This window comes from Dromiciops gliroides, chromosome 3, assembly GCF_019393635.1.
Source record: "Dromiciops gliroides isolate mDroGli1 chromosome 3, mDroGli1.pri, whole genome shotgun sequence".
In the NCBI taxonomy this organism is placed as follows: Eukaryota; Metazoa; Chordata; class Mammalia; order Microbiotheria; family Microbiotheriidae; genus Dromiciops; species Dromiciops gliroides.
Genome location: NC_057863.1, coordinates 339097273 through 339124398, shown reverse-complemented (window position 1 = coordinate 339124398; position 27126 = coordinate 339097273). Strand labels below are relative to the sequence as shown.

Genomic DNA, 27126 nt, shown 5'->3' with positions numbered 1-27126 from the left:
ATGTTGAATCTAGTAATTTAGCATAAGAAAGTATATGGAGATTTAATGAATTTTATTTATAGTTGCTGGTAATCTACAGCTGTAAATAAAAGGTATAGTTAATTTATAGAATATTTTTCTCCATCAGATGGATTAACTATGGCATTATGCTACTACTACAATAACTGATTATGATTTTCTATGCAAGGAGCAGTTAGAAAGCTTTTAGAAGATTTTATAGGAATGAATTTTAAGTATTTACATGTCATTTCCCAAGAAGCTCTGAGCTTTGAATCCATAAAACTGTTTCAGGGAAACAAGTCAGTTACACTTAAATTGAGTGTTTTTGTCTACAAGTATGAACTGATGATTTAAGTCCAAACAGTTAAATTTGGGTAGACAACCAATTAACTCTAAGTTTATACCAACATTCTTCTGGGAGAAGGAAGTTGAGATCACAATTGAGCTTAAATTTGCAAGATAATATGGATGATGAAATTTGTAAAATAGTTGCCTTTGTGATTGTTTGGAATTAAGGACTATATAGTCCTTTCCTTGAATTGTGCAAACTAGGATTTAATTGTTTTTTTTTTCAAACACCCATTTTCATAAAACAGAAACCATGTTTGTTGCTTAAGGTTCTATTAAAAAGTGTTACTCCTAACCAGGTGGAAAAGAAGGAAGGAAATAAGCATTTATTAAGCACCCACTGTATGCTAGACATGGTGCTAAGTGTTTTGCAAATATCATTCGATCCTCACAACTACCCTGGAAGAGGTAGGTGTTATTCTTTATCCCCATTTTTCAGTTGAGACAATGATGCAAACAAAGGTTGTGACTTGCCATGGGTCACACATCTATTAAGATTTTCATGCTGTATTTTAACTCAGGTCTTTTTTGACTCCAGGCCCTTTGCTCCATCCACCTCTCTGCCTAGCTGCCTAGGTGGGCAGTTAGAGTGATGAGATAGAGGAAATGAAGGTGACTTTTGGAAGATGACTGTCTTGGTCACTAGCTTTAATGTTAGGAGGATATAAGAAAGGTCACTATGTATAATAGGAACTTACAGATTATCAGTAAACCTTTCAGTCATTATTTCAGTATCTTTTGCCTACCAAAACTTTTTCGGAACTGTAAGAAAGCAATGGAATACATGCATTTCTCTTTTCCTTTACCTTACAATCTTTTCAAAATTTCATGAGTAGTAGTAAAAGGAAGGAAAGAGTAATTTTATATAAGACCCTGCTAGTGATCTTTAAGTAAGTGACCCATAAATTAAAACTTACATGATTACTATCTCCCTCTCACACAGATGATATCATCAAATTGAATAAGAAGGAAGAAAGAAAGCAGAATTTTCCAAAATTGAATAGAAGACTTAAACATACTGGTACCCGGCAATTCAGGATGAGAGTAGCCAGATGGGGACTACACCAACAGACTGGTAAGTCTTGAAAAGAAACTGATTTCCTTTACAAATTTTAAACTCTTAACTCCTTTTGGAATTTAATAGAAATTAACATTGGAATTAAAAGTTTCTAAAATTGCTCGAATAAAATAGATCATAAATGTGAAAATAGTAAATAATAAAACAAATTTTGCTTGAATACTTTAGTTATATTATCAGGTTCAAAAAGTGAGAAAATAACCTTTCCCTCTCTTCTTTGCAAATGTGATATAGGCTATGTGCTATGAAACAGGACATTATCAGACTCAGTTGATATGTTGTTGAACTGCTTTTTTTCCTTTTTTTCATTCTTTTTTATGAAAAGACTTGGACCCTTTGGTAGGGACCAAAGAAAGGGATGTATTTGGAAATGAATGTGATGCAAAAGAAATTTTTAAAATTTAAATTGTCAGTTATTATACAAGTGTCTTATAAAAGTTTTCTCTACAGCAAAGAAAATGACAACAGCTTTTTCAGAGGGTACAGAAATTAATTGGAGTTTATTTCTTAAATTTATTGGGGGGAAGGAGAATCAAATAACAGAATTTAGTGCCAGAAAAGATCTTCAGGATCTAGTCTAGTCTCATTTTGTAAAGGAGGAAATTGTGTCCTGGAAAAGAAAAGTAATTATCTGTCCAAGGTCACGTAGCCAACAATTGTCATAGATGGAACACAATCTCAAGCTTTTGACTCTAAAGCTCAGTATTTTTCTACTCTTATCACTCTCCTTTTAAAAGAGACAGGTATTTGTAAAGTGCTCAGCACAGCACCCCACACATAAAACACTTAATAAATGTTTGTTCGCCTCCATTTTTAATCAAAAGTAATTGCAAAACTTAGAAGGTAAAAAGTAGTTACAGTGTGCATGTAAAATTGTAAAGATGAAAACAGGATGAATTAGTTTATTTGGGGGCATGTGACTGGGGAAACACTTTTTAAAAAAACATAAGCATTTTTTTTATTTTTTATTTTTTTTTTAATTAAAGTAGTCTTTTATTTGTTTTTGTTTGTTTGGTTGGTTTTTGCGGGGCAATGGGGGTTAAGTGACTTGCCCAGGGTCACACAGCTAGTAAGTGTCTGAGGCCGGATTTGAACTCGGGTACTCCTGCCCCCCCAAACATAAGCATTTTTAATTATAGTTTTGAATTCCAAATTTATTCCCTCCCTCCCCTCTCCATGAGACGGTAAGAAATCAGATATGGATTATACATGTGTGATTTTTGTATAAGAAAACTTGACTAAAAGAAAAAAATGAAAGAGTGAAAAATAGCATGCTTTAGTCTGTGTTCAATTAATATTCTTTCTCTGGAAGTGAATAGTCTGCTCTATCATTAGACTTTTGGGGTTGTCTTAGATCATTGTATTGCTGAGAATAGTTAAGTCTTTCACAGTTCTTCATCAAACAGTATTGCTGTCACTGTGTACAACATTCTCCTGGTTCTTCTCACTTCACTATACATTGGTTCATGTGAGTCTTTCTAGGCCTTTCTGAAATCATCCTGCCTGTCATTTCTTTTTTTTTTTTTTTAAGTGAGGCAGTTGGGGTTAAGTGACTTGCCCAGGGTCACACAGCTAGTAAGTGTTAAGTGTCTGAGGCCCGATTTGAACTCAGGTACTCCTGACTCCAGGGCCAGTGCTTCTATCCACTGCCTGTCATTTCTTATAGCACAATAATATTCCATCACAAACATTACATTCACAACTTGTTCAGCCATTCCCTAATTAATGGCTATTCCTTTGATTTCCAATTCTTAGCCACCAAAAAAAGAACTTCTATATATAATTTTGTACAAATAGGTCTTTTTCTCTTTGGGATATAAACCTAGAATTGCTGGATCGAGGGGTATGCACAGTTTTATAGTCCTTTGAGCATAGTTCCAAATAGCTCTCCAGAATGGAATAGTTGGATCAGTTCACAACTCCACCAACAGTGGATTAGGGTGCCAGTTTTCCCACATCCCCTCCAACATCTAATATTTTCCCTTTTTGTAGGTAACACTTTGAAGCTATATTAGATGTATCAATATGTCAGCACATTGTTTTTGACCATTGTTCATATAGTCATGTATATCAGGTGGAACTCAAGGCCTGCAAATCTCCCCAGATTAAGATGTAAATAGGAGGTGTTTAACAAGGTAGGGGTCTTTTTCTATATGAATTTGACACCTCTGATGTAGATGTGTGAGAAAATAATTATTAATAACGGATTTCTTGTGGGGGACCCACAGATCAGTTTCAGTGTTCTTCCTCCTCCCCCCCCCCCCCCCCCCACACACCCTGGGACCAGTCCAAGGGAACAAAAGAAATGGAGATAAACTCTCTTGTCTTGCTGTTTGAAGAACCACACCTAGATACTGGTTTTTACCATTGCCCTTCAGCAGGAGTCTTTTGCATACTGTTCTCTGATCTGTAGAGGTAATTTTCATTTAGAAGACCCTCTAGTCATGTCAATCAATGGAACTGAATGACACTAATCAATTAGATTTGATTAATGCATAATGAACCACCTCTATCAAAAGAGAATAAAACCCTTGGCCATGCCAGGACTGCTCTGTTGCCTTCTGCCCTCTTCCTCTTAGGATGGTGTAGGTTTTTTAGGTCTGCTGAACTCTCCATGAGACCATGTGTTGTCTCTCTGAGAGACATTATGGATCTGGGGTTTTTCTCCTACTTGTTCTAACTGCCACATCATCAGTTCTTTACTGGTATATATAATATTAATTAATTAATAATAAATGCTTACTGCCAAAACTGGTGCAATAGCGATTTAATTTTTAAAATACAGTAATAGCAATTAATTTTAGAAAATAGTTACAGGGGGCAGCTAAGTGGCACAGTAGATAAGCACTGCCCTGGATTCAGGAGGACCTGAGTTCAAATCTGACCTGGCCTCAAACAGGGGACACTGACAACTGTGTGACCCTGGGCAAATTGCTTAACCCTCATTGCCAGGGGCAGGGAGAGGGGGATACAATTATAGCCATAAATTTGGGAAAAAAAACTATCTTTGTTGGATGAGAAGTTAACTTTTTCTGGTATTCTAGAGTAGGTACTAATTAAAATTACTCAAAGAAATTCATAATGTGGTGCTTAGCCAAAGTGGTGACATTCCCAGAGCATCCTTATTCATCCCTTAAGGTTTAAGCTCTGAACCTAGAGTTGAGAAATCACTAAGGAGATCACATACTTCCAAGGTTGCTGGGCAACAGAATTCCTTTTAGACTAGTAGAGCAATTATAAAAATGTAGGTTTTGTTGTTTTGACATCCTGTTAGCTTTAAAAAGAATCATTTCTTATTTTCTTCTAGTCTCCATGTTTAGATGGTATTCTTGTACTTGAAAATTTTCCTTGCTAATACTAGTGGTTGTGACTTGAAAAAAACTGAGATTAATTTTTGTAGTCTTTACTTTTCCTCTTTTGCACTACAGTGAGACTTGCAGATTGAGCCTTTGAGTTTTGATTAACAGTAACTTGATGATTTATGGGATAAATCAATTGGCAGGAAAGGGGAAATAGAGAATAGCGGGTATAGTATGAATAAATCAGTAAAACAACAAAAACCTTGTTAGTAGCCATTTAAAAACTGAAATGGTATAAAGTTTCATATTACTATTGAAAGAGATATCTATCTAGCTGCTTAGAAATTAGTAGTAGTGAATTTTTTTAAAAATTCCTATTTGAAGACTTTTTGCCCTGAAAAAATGGATGTGTTCTGAATTATAATTTTTGTTTTACAATAACTTCAGTGTTTGACATAAGGTATTTATATGTTGACTATCTTGCCATTGGAATGTTGAAATAAAGGCTGAATAGCAACAAATGCCAGTAAATCTATGATCTTTTTGCTTTGGATACACTCTATGGTAATGTATATTGAGATACATTTATGACTTATCCACTCTTCCATTCCATAAAAGTCCTTTTATAAATCTTCCTTGGAGGCTCTACCCAATATCCTGGGAGCCAATGGAACACACAGTCTGTTCAATTTTCTTTTTGCTTTGTTTTTAAACTTTCTTTACTTTTCTTGTTGCATTGCTGTTGTGGTCTGTGTTTTCTTTCCCAATACAGCTAATATGGAACTTTGTTTTTGCATCAGTTAAAAGAGATTTACTATATACAGAAACTGAACTCTTAGACTTAACATAGCAGGCTTCTTTTAATAATTAAAGTGTTTTAATAAGGGAACTGAATTTCTGAACTTAATGTAGGGAGGATGAATTTTTGTACCTGTGAATTTTAAAGAAAATCAGTTATGCAGAACGGTGATAAAAATTAGAATCAATTATCAAATAAAATAAGTGAAAATCAATTTAATTTTCAGTTTTCTCAAACCTGACCTATTAAACTGAGGACTTTTGTCTTTGTTTTTGTTTTTTTGTGGGACAATGGGGGTTAAGTGACTTGCCCAGGGTCACACAGCTAGTAGGTGGCAAGTGTCTGAGGCCGGATTTGAACTCAGGTACTCCTGAATCCAGGGCCCGTGCTTTATCCACTGCGACACCTAGCCACTCCCTAAGCTGAGGACTTCTAAAAAGAAAATGGATGCATACTCATCAACACAGATTATAACCACTGTTTTCATTATATGATTGACCCATTATTTGTTTGTCTCTTTTGTTTGTTTTTTTGGTGGGGTACTGAGGGTTAAGTGACTTGCCCAGGGTCACACAGCTAGTAAGTGTCAAGTGTCTGAGGTCAGATTTGAACTCAGGTCCTCCTGAATCCAGGGCTGGTGCTTTATCCACTGTGCCACTTACCTGCCCCCCATTATTTGTTTCTAGTCCTATATTTTTAATGACATCGTTTGCACTGAATTTCCTGGATACTTCCTCGTTTGTAATAAGTTAGAGCTGATTCATGCCTCTGTTGCCTCTCTCTTGCCTTTTAGTTCATGCTTTCCTTTTGCGGATGCTGGTATTTATATGACTTGCCACTATGCAACATCCCTGGAAGAACATGGGTGTTAAAAGTGTAGGCTTTTGTTTGAAACAGAGGCATGTGGTCATCATTTGAGTAGTTTGCTATGAAATTACATTCGCAAAAGCCTTTGTGTTCTCACAGCTTCTTCAAAAAATACCTTTGGCGGGGGCAGCTAGGTGGCACAGTGGATAGAGCACTGGCCCTGGAGTCAGGAGGACCTGAGTTCAAATCCAGCCTCAGACACTTAACACTTACTAGCTCTGTGACCCTGGGCAAGTCACTTAACCCCAGTTGCCTCATTAAAAAAAAAAATACCTTTGGCGTATGTCAGTGTCTGTGTGTGAGTGCATTTCAATGAGTGTGTGCATGAGGATTATTCTCATGAAATAATTTAAATTGCGCAGTAAGAAAGGAGAAATTGAAACAATCATGGGAAGATTTGTATGAAGTAATATAGAGTAAAGTAAACTTATTACAAGAACAACAAACACAAAAAGAACAGATTACTTAAAAAGTAGTTGAACTCCGAATAATATTTAAAAAACATCCAGAATCCTGGAGAAGAGACAAGGAACCTATCCTTCCTTACAGCACAGAACTGGGAGCACACCAGTTCACCAGATAACAAATATTGTTAGCTACTATCTTGGTGTCAAATATTTTCCCTTATTTGCCTTTTTCACATAGGAAGGTTCTGGAGGGGAAATGGGGAGATTTATAGAACATTTTATAAAAAACTTGCAGAGGTAGGAAATTTTGGCACATGGGTTATTCTTGTTTACTTTTTTGTTGTTGCTTTTGTTTATTTGTTTTGGGTAATCATAAGATCCAGGTGTTTTTTGTTTTTCCTTTTTTTCCCCCTCCAATCTTAACAGTATTTTTTTCCAGTTACATGTAAAGATAGTTTTTAACATTTGTATTTATAGTATGGTTTCTTTTATTTTTTTTTCCTTTTTGGTGAGGCAATTGGGATTAAGTGACTTGCCTAGGGTCACACAGCTGGTAAGTGTTAAGTGTCTAAGGCCAGATTTGAACTCATGTCCTCCTGACTCCAGGGCCAGTGCTCTATCCACTGTGCCACCTAGCTGCCCCTATAGTATGGTTTCAATCTGCATTCAGATTCCATAGGTTTTTTTTCTGGAAGTGGAGAGGATTTTCCATCATGAGTCCTTTGGAATTATTTTGGATCATTATATTGCTGAGTAGAGTCAAGTCTATCACAGTTGTTCATCACACAATGTTGCTTTTACAGTGTACAATGTTCTTCTGGTGCTGCTCACTTCACTCAGTATCAGTACACTTAAATCTTTCCAGATTTTTCTGAAGTCTGCCTGCTCATCATTTCTTACAGCACAATAGTATTCCATCACATTCATACACCACAACTTGTTCAGCCATTTCCCCAATTGATGGACATCTCTTCCATTTCTACTTTTTTGCCACAACATCCCCCCCCCACCCCCCAAAACAAAACAAAAAAACCTGCTGTAAATATTTTTGTACCTATAGGTCCTTTTTCTTTTTTATCTTTTTGGGATATAGACCTAGTTAGGGTTATTGCTGGGTCAAGGGGTTTGCACACTTTTATAACCCTGTGGGCATAGTTCTAAATTGCTTTCAAGTATTGCTCAGTCAGTTATCAACTTCAGCAATAGGGTATTGGTGTCCCAATTTTTCCACATCCCCTCCAACATTTGTTATCTTCCTTTTCTGTCATATTAGCTAGTCTGATAGATATGAGTTGGTACCCCAGAGTTATTTTAAATTGCATTTCGCTAATCAAGAATGATTTGGGGGTTAGCTGGCACAGTGGATAAAACACCGGCCCTGGGTTCAGGAGGACCTGAGTTAAAATCCGGCCTCAGACACTTGACACTTGCTAGCTGTGTGACCCTGGGCAAGTCACTTAACCCCAGTTGCCTCACCGGAAAAAAAAAAATGATTTAGAGCATTTTTTCATATTACTATAGATAGCTTTGATTTCTTTATCTGAAAGCTACCTATTCATATCCTTTGACTATCAATTGGGGAATAACTTGTATTCTTACAAATTTGACTCAGTTCTCTATATATTTGAGAGATGAGGCTTTTATCAGAAAAACTTTATGTAAAAATTTTTCCCCCTAGTTTTCTGCTTTCCTTCTAATCTTTGCTGCATTGGTTAGCATTGGTTTTGTTTGTGTGAAATAAGTTGATTTAATGTAATCAAAATTACTGATTTTATTTCTTGTGATGTTTTCTATCTTGTTTGGTCATAAATTCTTCCCATATCCATAGATCTGACAGATAAAATAGTCCCTCCTGCTCTAATTTACTTATGATATCACCCTTTATGTCAAAATCATGTACACATCTTGGTAGATGATGTGAGATGTTGGGCTGCCAAACTGATTTCCAGTTTTTCCAGCAAATTTTGTCCAAAAGTGAGTTCTTGCCCCAAAAGTTTGAATCTTTGGGTTTAACAAACACTAGATCACTATGGTCACTTACTACTGTGGTTTGTGTATTAATCTCTTTCACTTATCTACCACTCTCTATGAAAATAATTTTTATTGAAATCTTCTGTTTTCCATCACCCTTCACATCTACACGTTTCTCCCTCTTCCTCCCCAGGGAGCTGCTCTTTATGGCAATGAATAAACATAATCAGAGGGAAAAGATCCCAGCCAAAACCAATCAGCGCATCAACTCAGTATGATCATAATTGTTTTCTGAATAAACTTTTTTAAATGACAGAATTTTGGAACTTGAAGGAATGTTAGAAGTCATCTGGTTCCAACTTTTGTTTTATGAAAAAAAATCCCATTTATGTAGCTTTCTTGACAGATAATGAGCCCGACTTAGTACCTAGAAAGGCAGCAGCCTGACAGCAAGGTAGCTAGACTGGCCTTGGGGTCACTTACTAGTCAAGTATGCTCCTGCAGAAGTCACATGATGTTTTCTAGAGCTTCATTTCTTGTGTAAAATGAAGGGGTTGAACTAGATAGTCTCCGAGCCCATATCCCTGACCTTCTCTACTTAGCAAGGGCATTCTGCTTCACTATGGATTAGAAAGTTGTTTCATTTCACCAATTTTTCTAGTCTAGCTTGAAACAGAAAATGTCTGTTACATTTTCTGTGTAATAACCCCATTCATGCCTCCTCTTAATCTTCTTGTCTCCATGCTAGACATAATGAGTTCTTTCCCCTTTTTCCTATTTTATTTTTTATATTAAGAACTTGACACCCATCAACAAACATGATCATCCTCATGAACTAAGAACAGTGATGCTTCCTCTCCTCCCCAAAATGATAAAAGCATTTTTTAAACAGATTTCATTTCATTGATTCTTGTGGAGCAGTATTCCATTGTATTGCTGTTTTTGTTTTTCCTTTATTAATAATACCATAATTTAGACAGCCATTATCCAGTAGATAGGCCTCTTTGTTTCCATACGTAAAGTGCTACTATCATTTGGGGGGGATGTATAGGTCTTTTCCCTTCTATCTTTAATCTCTTTGAGGTATAACCCTACTAGTGATACAGCTATGGTGAAAGGATATTCGTTTCGTTTTGAGGAATATAGCTCAAAACTGTTTTAGACAGTAGCTGGATTATAGGGCCACCAGTAGTAAAATATCTTTGTGCCTTTTTGATAAATCTAGTTTTTTAAATCATTCTTTTATTATACTGTTTCTAGGTATTGCACCAGTCATTCTGCTAGTGTCATTCTTATAAAGTAGAGCCTTGAACTGGAAACGATACTGTCTGTGGCCTATAAGATGAAATAACTTCTATGATCCATCTACTCTACATCAACAGATATATAAAGTACAAAGTGCATTCAGAATATCTAGAGTTAAGCACTAGGGGATACCTTAATAAAAAATAACATTGCCCCCAATCCTTAAGGATATAATATTCTTTTGGGGTGGTTGTGACATGTACATCAGTAAGTATAATGAAGTTAGGAAATTATGGGGCGAAAGAAAGTATAAGGGTCTTGAGGGCACACTATCCTTTTTTCTTGATATTTTCTCCTCTTCATACAAAACCTTAACCATGAGAGGCAATAATATTGCATTGACACAGAGAGGTCCAATCATATGCTACAAAAATTGGAAGAGGAAAAGAATGCTTTCAGCTGAGGTCATCACAAAAGGCTGTGTGGAGGAAGTGGTCCTTGAGCTGAGTTTTAGAAGATGACAGGATATCTTTTGTATGGAGAGATGAGAGATGAAACGTTGAGTTCTGGGAACAGCTAGTAATCCAATTTGGTTGGAAAGTAGAAAGTATGATGCTTGGAACACAGAATAATGCTAAACAAGGCTGGAAAGACAACTTGGAGCCAGTTTGTAAAGGGCCTTAAATGCTAGGCTAGGAAATTTGTATTTTGCCGTAAAGAAGAGGCAGATCCTGAAGAGTTTGCTTCAGGGGAGTTATTTACAGTCAGACCTGTGCTTTAGGAAAAACCTTTTGAGGGCAGCTAGGTGGTGCAGTGGATAGAGCACCGGCCCTGGAGTCAGGAGTACCTGAGTTCAAATCCGGCCTCAGACACTTAACACTTACTGGCTGTGTGACCCTGGGCAAGTCACTTAACCCCCATTGCCTCACCAAAAAAAAAAAAAGAAAAAACCTTTTGGCAGCAGGGTAAAGCATAGATTGAACAAGGGATATACTGGAGATGGGGAGACCACTTTGAAGGTGATTATAGTGGCCTAGACCAGGACTTAGAGTCAGAGCTGGGATGAACTCCAGGAGTCATCCAGTACTATTTTTTTATAGGAAAGGAAGTGGAGAACAAGACAAAGTTAAGGGATTTTGCTCAAAATTAGAGCTAGTCTGTAGCGAAGCCAAAAAAACAGGTCCTATGATGACTTCTATCCAGTCTGCTTTCTACTGTCACAGACTCAGAAATTGGATCAATCACCAATTAAAGATCTGCTGCGTGCCAGGCACTATACTCTGTCCTCAATAAAAATGATGAAGAATGCAACAATACCTTCTTTCTCAAAAGTTAGATTGAGGGTGAGATGCATATACATGTGTAAATAAATACAAAGTAGTGAGTAGTGGCACTAGCAATTTGGGGGTTTGGGGTAAGGTTTTATTATAGAAGGTGATGCTTAAGCTGCATTTTTGTTTTTGTTTTGCAGGGCAGTTGGGGTTAAGTGACTTGCCCAGGGTCACATAGCTAGTAAATGTTAAGTGTCTGAGGCCGGATTTGAACTCAGGCCCTCCTGAATCTAGGGTGGGTGCTCTATCCACTGCACTACCTAGCTGCCCCACTTAAGCTGCATTTTGAAGAAAGATGGGAGTCAGCGAGACAGCATCATTGAGGCAATGCATTCCAGATACGGAGGATAGCTTAGTGCAAAGTCATAGAGATCCAACATGGAATGTTGTATGGGGTGAATGGGGAGAAGACTGAAGAGGGTTCTGGGGAACCCTCAAAGGAAAATAGTATGTATTGGTGATGGCAAGCAAGGTTGGGCCCAGGTTGGGCAGGGCAACTTCATCACAGTATTGACACATTAAGCCTGTGAAAACCCACACATCTTTTCCATACTTAGAAAAAATTTTCTAAAAATTAAAATTCTTGGGGGCAGCTAGGTAGTGCACCAGATAAAGCACCAAACTTGGATACAGGAGGACCTGAGTTCAAATGTGGCCTCAGACACTTGACACTTATTAGCTATATGACCCTGGGCAAGTCACTTAACCACTGTCTGCCTTGGTTTGCTCATTTGTAAAATGGAGATCTTAAAACATCTGCTTCCCAGCATTATTGAGGATCAGATGACATAATATTTGTAAAGTGCATAGCACAGTGTCTGGCATGTAGTAGGCACTCAATAAATGCTTATTCTCTTCCTCCCAGTTAAAACCAAGGGACTGTATTACCCTATCTAACATCTAACTATACTTGTAATCTTCAACCTGTCTAAGAAAAAAGGAGGTTTTCTGTTCTCTGGGCCCTAGATTATTCATTACAGTGAAACAGGGCTTGGCTTCCTTTGCCTTTAGTTCATAGACTCAGAACTGGAAAGGACTTTACAGGCTACATAGTCCAACCCCTTTATTTGACAGATGAGGAAACTAAGGCACAGAGAGGGTAAGTGACTTCCCCAGGGCCACACAGGAAGTTGTGATAAAATAATGGGATTTAGCAGATACTCACAAAAAGACCCACCTGGAGGTTAATCCAGACTGATTGAATCAAGTGAAAGTGATTGACTGCTGATTAGCCTACTTCAAGTTAACTGGATTGTAATCACACCTGGCTAGCCCTTAAGAAGGTATTGTTCTCAGAAGCTAGGCTGTGAACTCAATTTGAGAACACCTTCAAAACCAATGGATTTGGATGACGGCAACCAATCAGCTTGAAGCAGTGTGTAAGGACTGCTTCTGTTCCAGACCTATAAAAAGCTTCCACAATCAGCTTGCTGGAGAGTTCCTGATTAAAGCAGGCTCCTGGAGGAGGACTTGAGGAAACCCCATACCAGGCTGGAACTCTAGGCTAGATAGACCTTTTCTTAACTTTGTGAACTCCATGTTAATACCTGTATGCTTCAATAAATGTTTAATGCCCAAAGACTGGTGCTGAAGCTTCTAATTTAAGGCGTTCACACAATATAGATTTTAAACATCACAAAGTGTAAGAAGAAGTATAGCTGGAATTTGAATCTGATTATTCTGATTCCAAGTCCAGTGCTTTGTTTTCATTTACATTATTGTCTTCAATGTGCATATTGTTTTCCTGGTTCTATTTCTTTCTCTTCCTCCTCCTCCTTCTTCTTCTCCTTCTTTTCCTTCTCTTTCTTCTCCTTCTCTTCGTTCTCCTTCTTCACATAAGACTTTAAATTTTTCACAAATTTTACATCTTCTGTTCAAATGAATTTTGGTTTTGTTTTTGTAGGGCAATGAGGGTTAAGTGACTTGCCCAGGGTCACATAGCTAGTGTCAAGTGTCTGAGGCCGGATTTGAACTCAGGCCCTCCTGAATCCAGGGCTGGTGCTTTATCCACTGAGCCACCTAGCTGCCCCTCAAATTAATTTTGAAATGCATTCAAAACAACATATTATACTGTGAAAAGTATGCTGGGCCTGAAACCAGAGGATATGGGTTAAAATTCTGACTGTCACCTCAACTTCAGTTTTCTCATCTATAAAAGAATTTGTTTCCACTAAGTAACCTTAAAATTTGAACTTTTTTTTCTTATAATTTTAAACAATCTGATGCAGGATCATGCTTTCAGTAAACTATTAGGTGCAGTGATTTCTCCTGAGTTGGAGTTCTTAGTTTTACTGTTTAAAAAGTCAAGATTTTTTTTTTCCTAAGGAAACCCAGTATACACACTTCTCTCTCTCTCTCTCTCTCTCTCTCTCTCTCTCTCTCTCTCTCTCTCTCTCTGAGACTCTCATTCACTCTCATTTGTGCCATTTTGGGCAAGCATTTAACCTGTTTGAGCTCCACTTTTCTCAGATGTATAGAATGAGAGATTATATTAACATTTACCATACTGGATTGATGTAAACATGAACTGATATAAATGCAGTTTGGAAATGGTATGATTCATATATGTAATGTTTTTGTGTCTTGGAAGATAATGGAAATTGTAGTTATTAAATTTTGGGTAAAACCAAATATTTCCATTAATTCTTTTTTTTTGGTGAGGCAGTTGGGGTTAAGTGACTTGCCCAGGGTCACACAGCTAGTAAGTGTCTGAGGCTGGATTTGAACTCAGGTACTCCTGAATCCAGGGCCAGTGCTTATCCACTGCGCCATCTAGCTGCCCCTCCATTAATTCTTATTGAGGGAGAGGATCTCTGCAAAGTTGTGGGTTTTTTTTTTTTAAGTTTTATTGATGCTTTTTTTCACTGTAATATATTCCTTTATTTACCTTATTCCTCTTCTCCCCAACTCCCAATGGAATCTTCACCTGTAACAAAGAATAACTTTACAAAATGAATAAAAAGGGGGCTGGGGGGGCATTCTACACTTATATTTCATGGGTGTTTGATGGTCCAGTGATTGATATCTAAATTTTTGTATATGCTACATCTACTTTGTGTCTGGGGTTTTTTGGTGATTACAAAAAGAGAAGCAGTGCTTTCTGATTTCATTCTGTTGTGTGTTCTTTCAGGTAGCTTTTTTTCCTTTCACTTATTTTTGCCTTTTAAAATGATTAATATCTTTTGTTTTCATCTGACTTTACTTTTTGAATATATCTCCTCCCTCCTCTACTCAACTCAATTTTTAAGGGTAAAAAAAGTTTGTTGTTAAAGGATAAGAACCACTTGAGCAAAGTAACCAAAATAAAGACTTGTTTCTGTCAACATGTGCAGTATTTCATAATCCATCCAGTCTGCCCTGCCACACCCACTTGCAGTAAAAAGAAAGAAGTCCATTTTCTCCGGTTTGTTTTGGGGCCTTGCTTAGTCATTATAGAGAAAGTGTAGGCGGCTAGGTGGCACTGTGGAGAGAGCACTGGCCCTGGAGTCAGGAGGACCTGAGTTCAAATATGGCCTCAGACACTTGACACTTACTAGCTCTGTGACCCTGGGCAAGTCACTTAACCCCAATTGCCTCACCCAAAAAAGAAAAAAAGTGTTTAATTTTGTCTTGCCCTCCCCCTTAACTGCCTCAATTCATATAGTTTCCTGTGTTGAATTGAGTGTTTTGGTGTTTGTCATTTTCATAGTGCAGTAATTATTCCATCACATTTATGCACTATAATTTAACTTTTTCCTCAATTGATGGGTATTTACTTTATTTACAATTCTTTTCTGTTGGAGGTACACTTTCAGCACAGATCTTATGTGATACTTTAGGGCAATAGAAATTAGGGGGAAATGAAACCTCCTGGAGAGCAGTATTTCCTCTTTAAATGCTTGTGTTTTTAATAATTATGAATGTCAGGTTTTATTAGAACCCCTAAATATTTTGTAAGATTGATTTATTAAGTAACAATACTCATTTTAGTAGATAAAAGATGTATATAGAAAGTTTCACAATTTAACCATAACCTATCAAAACTTTTTCATTTTTTTGTTTTTCTAAGTACTAACTTACTTTTTTAGCTGGGATTTTATTAGTGACTTTTTATTTAATTAAATATTTACCTTAACCATTAGTTATAATGACAAGTACCTATGAAATAATAAAATTCTGATTTAGAAATTTGATTTCTTTCCTCATGAGTGTAACACAATAAGTCAAATACCTGTTTTGTGATTGTTCTAGTGATAGTTCATGAGACCTACATAACTTTGGGCTCATTTTGCTTTTGACTGTTTACATTTTTAATATGAAGTGCAGTCAGTAAAATGTATGAATATCTTGCTAGTTGTACAAATCTGTGGGTTTACTTTACGTAAAAGGTGAATTCCTAAAAAGGTTCTGTATAAGTTGACTAAGTCTGAAGTATATTAGGGGCTCATTAATGGAAGAAACCTTTTTTTTTGTAGGTGTGGGTTGCCTACAACATTTTTGTCAAAATGTGAACAGTTTCCCCTTTGCTGAAGTGTATTATTAGAGCCACATGTAAAAATAAGCATAATTTCCCATTTAACCATTGCAGGGGTGTGTTCTTCTTCTTCTTTTTTTTTTTTAGTGAGGCAATTGGGGTTAAGTGACTTGCCCAGGGTCACACAGCTAGTAAGTGTCAAGTGTCTGAGGCCGGATTTGAACTCAGGTACTCCTGAATCCAGGGCCGGTGCTTTAACCACTGCGCCATCTAGCTGCCCCTAGGGGTGTGTTCTTAATCAAGAAGTTGCCTTAAGATAAAAAAACAAGACCAAGAATATGGTGTTTTCTTCTTTTTATGTGGGGCGATGACAGTTAAGTGACTTTCCCAGGATCACACAGCTAGTAAGTGTCAAGTGTCTGAGGCCATATTTGAACTCAGGTCCTCCTGAATCCAGGGCCGATGTTTTATCCTCTGCACTACCTAGCTGCCCCCAAAAATATGTTTTAAAGGTAGAAATTATAAATTTCTAAAGTCCTTTGAAATAGCAAAATTATACTTTGTGTTACATAAATGGGCATGAGTATGTTCTATATAGTTAGTGACAAGGTAGAATGAATGTGTCTTGTCATAATAGCATAATGAACAGAGAAGTAGTCTCAAGTCAGAAAGGTCTGGTGGGTTCAAATTCCATCTCTAACACATACTGGGCAAGTTATTTTAATATCTGTCCTGTTTTCCTCAACTATAAAATGGGAATAATAATACTACCTCACAGGGCTAGACCTATGATTTCATTGGTATAGGGAATTCCTCATGAGGAAAGCCCCTCTTCCAATGTAGATCAGTCAGTGTAAGTTGCAAAGTGGTAGTGACTGAAAATTGCTCACTGTAATGAGAAGGTTCATTGACACATTAAGGACTCCATAGACAATGTATGAGAAATGGAACTTGAGCCCAGATCTTCCTAACTTCCTATCATTAGATAGTGCTTTTATTCACTACTTACTCCCCACCTCAATGGGGGAGAACCCAGATATCCTGCTTCACTTTGTTTCTGAAGTATATACTCCTTTCTAAAAGTTGTAGGCTGGACGACCCCCAACCCCCAGCCTCCCTGGCTGTGGCACACATGAGCCACACATATGGTTTGGATTGGCAGGAAGTCATTATCTATAGTCCTTCCAGTAAGATGTGGAACATACCATCTCCTCTGCCCTGTTCACTCCAGATACCTAGCCATTGCATCCACTCTGTTATGTATCCTAAAGGCTTGTATACATATAGAAGTCAAAATGTTAGGCTTTAGAACCAGAAGGGGCCTTGTTCTCTGCCAGGCTACTGTACCTTATAGACCCCTGGGCTTTTCTGTCCACCCTGTAATTGAGCCTCTCTGTATGTGTTCTCTCCCTATAAGGATGTGAGCTTGTGTGAAAGTAACTGTCCTTTTTAATTCATATCCACAACCCTTAGCCCAGTGGTTGGCATGTCTCAAAGGTTTAAATGCTTTTTCATTCATTTATTTATATTCCATGTTGGAAAGGTATGAATAGAAAAATGAGCCAATTTATGTAGCCAGATGAAGAGTATAATGACTGAGATGTCCAGGGGGAGCCCTTGAAGTGTGTCCTCACTCCTGCCTTACTATGTGGCTTTGTTCTGTGCTGGAGATTAATGCTTTTGATGATATCTTGGCAGTAACAAATAAGTAGGAAGAATGGGGCATATTTTTGTTCTTTGGGGTAAAATTGAACCAAAAGTAAAGTGTGCCATGATGAAATTGCTAAGTGCAATGATAATGTGTGTAGGGACCAATTTTTAATTGGGGAGTGTTAGCAATATTGGGGCAAGGAAGGAGACCTACAGCCTCCCTCAAAACAGAGCAGGATTTATTTAACAAGAACGAACTTAAAAAAACACAAACAGGATCAGTAGGAGTAAGGGAAAGGAAATAAAATGGGGAAAGGGAAATAATACAACCTGAAGAATACCACCGCCCAGGAATCAGCTGAGAACACACAGTAGCATCCTGTCACCTTCCAGCTTCAAGCTAGAATGGCAAAAAACCTCCCTTCTTCCCAGCAGACCCCAGCCTGACCACACATAGCCCCAAGCCAATTGGCTGGCAGCTCTGACTGACAGTCACATGACTGCCCTCACTGGGCTTCCAGTCTTTTTTTTTTTTTTTTTTTTTTTTTTGGTGAGGTAATTGGGGTTAAGTGACTTGCCCAGGGTCACACAGCTAGTAAGTGTTAAGTGTCTGAGGCCAGATTTGAACTCAGGTACTCCTGACTCCAGGGCCGGTGCTCTATCCACTGCACCACCTAGCTGCCCCCAGTCATTATAATTTTGCCAGGCCCCTGTAGGCGTCGGCAAGTGGTGATGATGTGAAGTGCCAGCACTGGCTACAGCCAGTGGGTGGAGCACCGTTCTGTTTGCAGAGGTGCTGGCCTGAGCCCCAGGCCAGTGTACACGTGTGTGGGGGGGTAAATTCTAGCCAAAAGATGGGGTCATAAAACCTCAAATAACAATTCTATACATATGACATCTGAGGTTTGGCCAGGTCTGCTCTGACCTATTTAGCTATGTAGGGTATGGGGAGAGAGAAAAAGAGAGAGGGAGAGACTAAGCTGCCTAATTTGGGGATGGTAGTATCTCAGTGTCTCAGTGCTCTTTTCATATTCACTTTATGATAGATAGTAGAACCATGGTTGAGATAAGGCTTGGGCAAGAAGATTGGGAGACTTGATTAACCAGACAAAATGAAGCCATCTTAGAAATAAATTTGAGACTTCCGTAGAATGACTTTATTCTCCATAAATGTGCCCTTTGAATACCGTATCCTAATTTCCCTGATGCTGTGGAAAGAAATCATCTCTTCCACAGCATAGCTTTCTACATTGCAATTTTGATATATCATGAGTCAGCATAAGAAATTAAATGGGAGTTTAGCAGAAACTTCAGATGACATGCAAAGGCCAACAGACAAACTCAGAAATGCATTAAATGTATGTATAGTATTGTATATGTGAATATTTTATCTTTTAATACCATAATAATTTGGGCTTCTCTAGTATGAAGGGAAGGCCAAAAAATTTTATGCAGGATTTCCAGATTGTGGGGGCATTGCACCCCTAACTTCCATGATGTGGAAGGGATAACTGTAGTGACTATCAGAAGGTCTTACACAACTCCAAGTTAAGGTGAGAGGTCCCTATGGACACAGAGCAGAGTAGTTTATGAAACTTCTATGTTGAGATTTTGAGAGGATTCTTAATATGTATTTGAATTTCAAAAGTCCTTTAGGATGAAGAAAAGGAGGAGGAGGTAACCTAGCAATGACTTTTTACATTTCAGTTTATTTTTTCCATTTTAGTTGATTATCTTGCTCTCCTTTCATTTTAATAGGTTTTGGCAAAAATGGTTTGGGCCGCAGAGGAAGAATGGGCCCTGGAAAGAGACGTTCGTATGGAGTTATCACTGGCCTGGCAGCTCGGAAAGCAAATGGGGTTCGTAAAGGAATTAGCCCTATCATTCGACCACCTTTAATTGAGAAGGTGAGATAATGGTTGATGTCATGAAAAATAATCATGTCTCTCTCTTTCACATCCATCCCTCCCTCCCCACCCCATTTGGATTAAAATTGGTGTGTATAAGACTAATATTAATATCTTAGTTTATAAAGTGCTTCAAAAGAACTGTTATTAATGCTGGTATTCCACACTGATTGTGAATAACCTTAGGAGATAATTCTGTGAATTACCATGGTCAAAACTTTCATTATCTAGTGACTAGCCTTTTGATGAAGAATCTTTTGAACTTGACCAAGCGTAATCCCTTAGAGGACAGTTCATATCTGGGGCTATATTTAAGTTTTTTTCCGCTTAGGAGAAGCTGTCAGAACTTGTGCTAGAATGACATGACATAGATTCAAGAACTCATGCTCACATCTTTGCTTGGATGAAACATTGTACCCAGGATTTGAGTGCAGGATCAGTTATTGAAACGTAATTGATTCTCTCACTCACCATAGGACCTTCCAAATTTTCTCTTCTCTCTCCAAACAAACCTCTCACACTTCCCCTTCTCTACACCCTCTGAACTTAGTATTTTGCTAAATAATGCCATTTACTTTAAGCTCTTGTTCTCTTTACCCCTTTTCATCTCACATTTCCTTCATATCCCCCACTGTTTCTTTCTTTAATCTGTGATGAAGAATTGGCTTTTCTCCTTGACAAGACCAACTCTTTTATATGTACCCTTGGTCCCAGCCCTTCCTATCTTTTTGCCTCACTATCATTCCCTTCCTTCCTTTCTACTCTTCAAGTATCTATCTGCTTGTTCCTTCCCTGCTATAAACAGAAGTGTCCAGGTCTCCCATTGCCTTTAAAAATGCTTACTAGATCTTGTCATCTTACATCTCCTCTTCTTCTCAGCTAAATGCCTTGAAAAATGTTATCTATGTCCTCTCTTCTTAATCCTAAACCCTCTGCAGTCTGCCTTCTGACCTCATTCAACCTAAACTCTTCTTTCCAAAGTTATCAGCAGTCTTTTAATTACCAGATCTAATGGCCTCTTCTCAACCTTGATCCTTCTTGATTTCTAAGTATAATTTTACAGTCTTGGCCACCTTGTCCTAGATGCTGTTACTTTTTGGGGTTTTCATGACTTTGCTTTCTCACTTCTCCTATTCATCCATTGGTAGCCCTGCATCCGTATCTTGGTCACTAGCCAAGGCTCTCTCCTGGGCTCCTCTTCTCTATCTCTTTGTCATTTGATGATCTTAACAGATCCTGTGGTTTTAGTTATTTTTATGCAGATAACTCAGTTCTATATATCCAGCCCTAGTTTCTTTTCTGAGTTCTAATCCCATATCATGAACAATTTATTTGACTTGTTTTTTTTTTTAAGTGAGACAATTGGGGTTAAGTGACTTGCCCGGGGTCACACAGCTAGTAAGTGTTAAGTGTCTGAGGCCGGATTTGAACTTAGGTACTCCTGATTCCAGGGCCGGTGCTCTATCCACTGCGCCATCTAGCTGCCCCCCCTTATTTGACATTTTAAGCTGTGTCCCATAGACATTTCAAACTTAACACACCCAAAACTGAAATCACTCTCTTTTCCCCTAAAACCCATCACAATCCTTCCATCACTTAGGCTTATAAACTTGTATAATCTTTTGTGTCTTCACTCTTGCTCTCCATATGTATCCAGTCAATTGTCAAGCTTTTCCATTCTGTCCATAACATCCCATGTATATGTCTTCTTGTCCCTACTCACAATGCCAACACCCTACTTCCAGCTTGAGTGGACTATTTACAATAGCCTTCTAATTGGTCTTCCTCCCTCAGATTTCTCCCTACTCTGGTCCATCTTGCACACAGCTCTGACCATGTCACTCCTACTTCTCTCACTCAGTAAATTAATTCCATTGGCTTCTTTTTAAATCTAGGGTCAACTATAAACTCCTCTCTGGCTTTTTAAAGCTTTTTACAGCTTGTTTCTTTGTGTCTTATCAGTCTTGCACATCACTCTCCTCCATGCACTTGGCAATCTGGTCATATGGGTATACTTGCTCTTACTCACAAGTAGTGTTCATTTTCTGTTGCCGTTTGTTCCCTTTGCTTGAAATACTGCTTCTCTTCACTTTGATCTTTTAGAGAACATGACTTGCTTCAAGACTCAGCTGAAGTGCCACTTTTTTTTCTGGTTTCCCCACATTTGCCTGGTGTCTTTCCTTCTAAAGTTACCTCATTTACTTGATATGAATCTTGAATATATTTATTGTACATGCTGTATGCCCTGTTATAATGTAAGCACCTTCACATTTTCCTTGTATTTACTGCTCTTAACATGGTGCCCAGCACATAGTAGCTCTTAATATATGCTTGGCAATTGAACTGGCCCCTGATGTTTTTAAATGCCCAACCCAATATGTTGGGTTTGTATAGGTGCAGAGGGGAATATGCATCCATGAGCATGGTGTGTTAATACCATGTGTTGTGAAATATGATTGAATAGGTAGGACAGTCTTCTCATTTTGCAAATGAGGAAACCTGTCTGGAGAAATTTGGTGATTCTACTCTTGGTCATAATGTAATTAATAGTAAAGCCAGGCTTCAGATCCAGCTCAGTTGAGACAAATTTGTGGAGGGCCGTGGGAATGAGAAGGGAAGTTAAAATTTGATATTGCTACCTACAGTGAAGCACTGAAAGGTTTTTGGTAGGTGTGACAAGATATGAGAGTATATTTTAAGAAAGCCTAGTTTGGCGGCTGTATTAAAGATGGATCAGTGTCAAGAGTTACGGTCAACTTATCAAGAAACTATAAAATTAGATTTTTAACTTAGAAGTACTCTTCCAATATTGTGCTTTTTCACTCATAACTTCTCACTTTATTTCTTTTTTTTTTTAATAAAGTATTTTCCCCCGTTATATGTAAAGATAGTTCTCAACTTTTGTTTATACAAGCTTTCCAATTTCAGATTTTTCTCCCTCCCTCCCCTAGACAGCAGGTAATCTGATATGTTATATATATATACACACACACACACATAATAACATTAAATGTATTTCTGCATTAGTCATATTATAAGAGAAAAATCAGCAATGACGAAAAACCTCAAAATAGAAAAACAACAGCACCAAAAACAAAAGAAATAGTATGGTTCATTCAGCATCTATACTCCACAGTTCTTTTTTTTTTTCCTGGATTTGGAGATCCTCTTCTACCATGAGTTCCCTGGAACTCTATGTTGATGATACTGTGTACAATGTTCTTCTGGTTCTGTCATCAGCCCTCGCAAGACCCTCGCAGGACCCTCCAGGTTTCTCTGAACTCCTCCTGCTCATCATTTCTTACAGCACAATAGTATTCCATTGCATTCATATACCACAACTTGTCCAGCCATCCCCCAGTTGATGGGCATCCCCTCAACTTCCAATTCCTTGCCACCACGTACAGAGCAGCTATAAATATTTTTGTACATGTGGGTCCCTCTCCCCTTTCCATGATCTCTTTAGGAAAAAGACCCAAAAGTGGTATTGCTGGGTCAAAGGGTATGCACAGCTTTATAGCCCTTTGGGCATAATTCCAAATTGCTCTCCAAAATGGTTGGATCACTTCACAGCTCCACCAACAATGCATTAGTGTTCCAATTTTTCCACAGGTTCTCCAACATTTATTATTTTCCTTTTTTGTCATTTTAGCCAATCTGATAGGTGTCAGGTGGTACCTCAGAGTTGTTTTAATTTGCATCTCTCTAATCATTAGAGATTTAGAGCATTTTTTCATATGGGAATAGATAGCTTTGATCTCTTCAGAAAACTGCCTGTTCATATCCTTTGACCATTTCTCAATTGGGGAATGACTTGGATTCTTATAAATTTGATTTAGTTCCCTATATATTTTAGGAATGAGGCCTTTATCAGAAGTACTGGCCATAAAAATTGTTTCCCAGCTTTCTGCCTCCCTTCTAATTTTGGATGCATTGCTTCTGTTTGTACAAAATTTTTTTAATTTAATGTAATCAAAATCATCCATTTTGCATTTTATAATATTCTCTATCTCTTGTACTTTATTTCTTATGTGTATATAAATGTGTATTTTTCCAGACTCGATAAATATTCTAATTTTGGAAACTAAGTGCATTTAATAATTGTAAGTATAAAATCAGTCAAACAAATGGAAGCATTAGTCCAGTTGATATCTATATGTTAGAACAATGCATTGCTCTTGAATAGGGGTTCTTCACCTGGAGTCCATGAACTTGTTTTTTGGCATTTTGATGACTATTTCAATATAGCTTGTGTTCCTTTGTGATCCTTCAGATTTTTATTTTTTTGCATTTAAAAATGTTATGGTATGGGCCCATAGTCTTTACTGGTCTGTCAAAGGAGATTTCATGACACAAAAAATGGTTGAGAGCCCATGGTGTAGAGCCTGTGTATTGTAAATAAGACAGACATAAAGAAGCAAACTTTTGAAATAAGGAACCAAGTAGAGGGTGTTAAGTATATTGCCTAGATCTACATTTAAAATATATGGACTTTAAATTAACATTGTTTTATTTACACTATGGGAATTAAACATTTTCCTTCTGACAGTTTTTAGGCTTATCTCTAAGTATACTGTAGACTTATTAAAAAATTAGTTTTCTACCTGAAGAAGACTGACCTTTATTTTCAATTTTCAGGAGGACGGGTTTACGTTTTTTGTTTTTTTCTAAGAATGTTGATTTTAGCTAATGTTATAGAGTTACCCCATACTACTTTCAGTAAAACATTTTTCAGCAATAGCTCACATTTCTATTCATATCATTTTACTAATTCATTCAACATTTATTGAAGGCATCTTTGGGCAGAGTCCTGTCCAAGGCCCTAGGAGAAATACAAAGGTTGGGTGAATTAGGGCCCCAACGGGAGTTCTTCTAAAGAGGAAAAAAAGGCAGAAATATAAATATCTGTCACCTTATGATTTACAAAATACTTACCTCATAGTAACTTTTAGAGGATAGAGATAATAAGTATTCTCCCTAGTTTACGGACGAGGAAACAAACAGCTCAGAGGAATTAAAAATCTTCACTATTCATAAAGTTACTATGTCAGAGCTGGGGCTTGAACCCGTGTTTCTGATACTAAATCTTATGCTCTTTTTACTATACCCTCACTCCCACCCTTACCCCTACCCCCCCATTAAAAAACACCTCTCTACAGGTAGGAAACCATGTTAATCAGATTGTTGTTGTTATTGTTTTTAAAGAACATACAGCGATATTATCCAATGTTAAAAAGGAAGACAAACCTTCAGAGGCAAAATGACATGCAGAGGAAATCAATCCCAGTTCTCAGGAGGCCTAACCAGTTAAGCAGAAGGTGAGAAGTTTGAAGTAGACCATATAATGTGCTCTCCTTCATAAATTAAGATAATGCCACTGACCTACTGTCAGAAGGCATGTGTTTTTGTTGTTAATGGTTTTTTTTCAGGAGTGATGATAGATTTGTGTTAATCTATCCACACTCTTTCTAATGATTGAGCGCATGTCTTTTCAAGACCACTAGTTGGGTTCCCTAAAATAGAAGTGCTAAACAAACAGATACTCATTAATGAGATTCTTTTATCTAAACTATATCATTTATTAGCTTTACTGAATTAATCTCCTGAAATTTGTGTTTTAAAGTATCACTTACCTTCCCTAAGTCTCTTGCCACTTAAAACTATAATCACAGAAACCATCATCCAGAAATGGAACACGAGGGTTGATTTAGGTTGGAGTCATCTTCCTTGGAAGCCTGTGGCATAAAGAACAAACCAGAAATTCTTTGCGAACCTGGTTGACCTGAAGCTGTATTAGTTAACTGAATCTAATCATCATTGATTCATAGATACCTGTAAGAAACCTTAGAGATCTGGATCAACCCCCATTTCATAGATGAGAAAACTGAAGCTGCTAAAGTTCACGAAGATTTAGAGGCAGAGCGATTTTGAGCCCAGGCCCCGTGGCTCCAAATCTAGCTTTCTTTCCACTTGACCACAGCAGCAGCTTTAAATTATTTGTTCTCGGACCATTTGCTCTCTGTAAAGACAAGGTGAACCGGAGAAAAGGCCCAGCTGTTCTCTTTTTTTTTTTTTTTTTTGCAAGCACTGTCTTTGTAGAACTTAACTGGAATACCCTGGATTTTATAGTTTTGTTTCAAAACATTGCTGCTAGAGTTGCAAGACAACCCAGTTTGACCCAACTGGAGCTAGCTGTATGTGGAAGCCTGTCCTATTGTTTTGTGTACTTGAACACATTCTTCATCAGAATAGAGGTTTTGTGATGCCAAACCTCTTTGTAAATAAACTTTTTTTTTAATAGATCGTATTGATGCCTTTAAATAGTTAAAACAATGTTTTATTGATGCTCTTGTTTTTATATCAGTCACCTCCCAGGGACTATCAACCCTCCCCTGCCCCCCTCTATTTTAACAAATAAGGACAGTCAAGAAAAACTCTCCAACTATAGTCCATCATCTTTCAGCAGAGAGGTAGGAGGCATGCTTCATCAGTCCTCTGAAATCAAGACTGGATAATGTTTTGAAAAGATTTCTACATCTTTTGGTGTTGTTTTCATTTATATTTTTATGGTCTTTGTGTAACTTGTTCTGCTTCTGCTCATTTTGCTGTGCATCGGTTCATTCAAGTCTTTATAAGTGTCTCTGAATTCTTCTTATAGCATAGTAGCATCCTGTTGTATTTATGTACTACAATTTGTTTAGCTATTCCTTTTTCAGTGGGTAACCTTCTTTCCTTCTACTTCTTTGTTACTACCAAAAGTACTGCTATCATTTTTTAATGAGACTTTGATAGCCTTGATATGTGCCTGCTATCCCTTGTACCTCTGTTCACTAGTTCTTTTTTTTTTTTTTTAGTATACTCCCTAATTTCTAGATTAGTTAATCCATAGTTCCATCAACAATCCATTATTCATATGCTTGGCCTTCCATAGCCCCTCTAGCATTGACTTTTCATCTTTTCTTATCTTTACTTAGGAGTTTTTATTTGCATTTCTCTTATTTGCTATTTGAAAGATTCTTTTATATAGTTGTTGATAGCTTGCATTTCATGCCTGTTGTTTTCACATCACAATAATTTCTGGATCTATCCTTTCCTACCAGGAGCCCTCCTTTACAACAAAGGAAAATAATTGAGCAAAAGCAATGGATACGGTGACTAGTCTGCATTACAGAATTTGAAAATTAGGAATTTAGTGGCCATCTGGTACTACCCATGGGACAGCTAGGTGATAGAGTGGATAGAGCACTGGCCCTGAAGTTAGGAACACCTGAGTTCAAATTTGACCTCAGTTACTTATTACCCTGTGTGACACTGGGCAAGTCACTTAACTCCAATTGTCTTAAACATCTGGGGCCATCTCCATATGTCCTGATGTGTATCTTGCTACTGAACCCAGATGGCTCTGTAGGAGAGAGTGAAGTTGATGACTGCACATAACTCCCTCACTTAAATCCAATTCATTGAAAGTCATGGCATAGGGGCGGCTGGGTGGCGCAGTGGATAGAGCACCGGCCCTGGATTCAGGAGTACCTGAGTTCAAATTCGGCCTCAGACACTTAACACTTACTAGCTGTGTGACCCTAGGCAAGTCACTTAACCCCAATTGCCTCACTTAAAAAAAAAAAAAGTCATGGCATCACCTTCCTGATGTCATTGGTCCTCTGAGAACAAAGGACAAACAAGTCCTACCATTACAAGAAATAAATCCCTATTATAAAATATTGGGCTAATAGTATTCCATCCTCACCTGTAGTCTACCAGAAAGTTGAAA

General features: G+C 37.7%; 1 protein-coding gene across 2 annotated transcripts in view; it reads left to right on the top strand.

Annotated features, from left to right (window-relative positions):
* FYTTD1 (forty-two-three domain containing 1) overlaps nucleotides 1–27126 on the top strand; it is a 44830-nt gene that overhangs the window by 4888 nt on the left and 12816 nt on the right. For both annotated transcript variants that reach the window (XM_043996373.1, XM_043996372.1), the window contains exons 2-4: nucleotides 1292–1423; nucleotides 19207–19355; nucleotides 24561–24673. In XM_043996373.1, the coding sequence (XP_043852308.1) occupies nucleotides 1292–1423; nucleotides 19207–19355; nucleotides 24561–24673 (394 nt within the window). The remainder of the gene's footprint in view (nucleotides 1–1291; nucleotides 1424–19206; nucleotides 19356–24560; nucleotides 24674–27126) is intronic.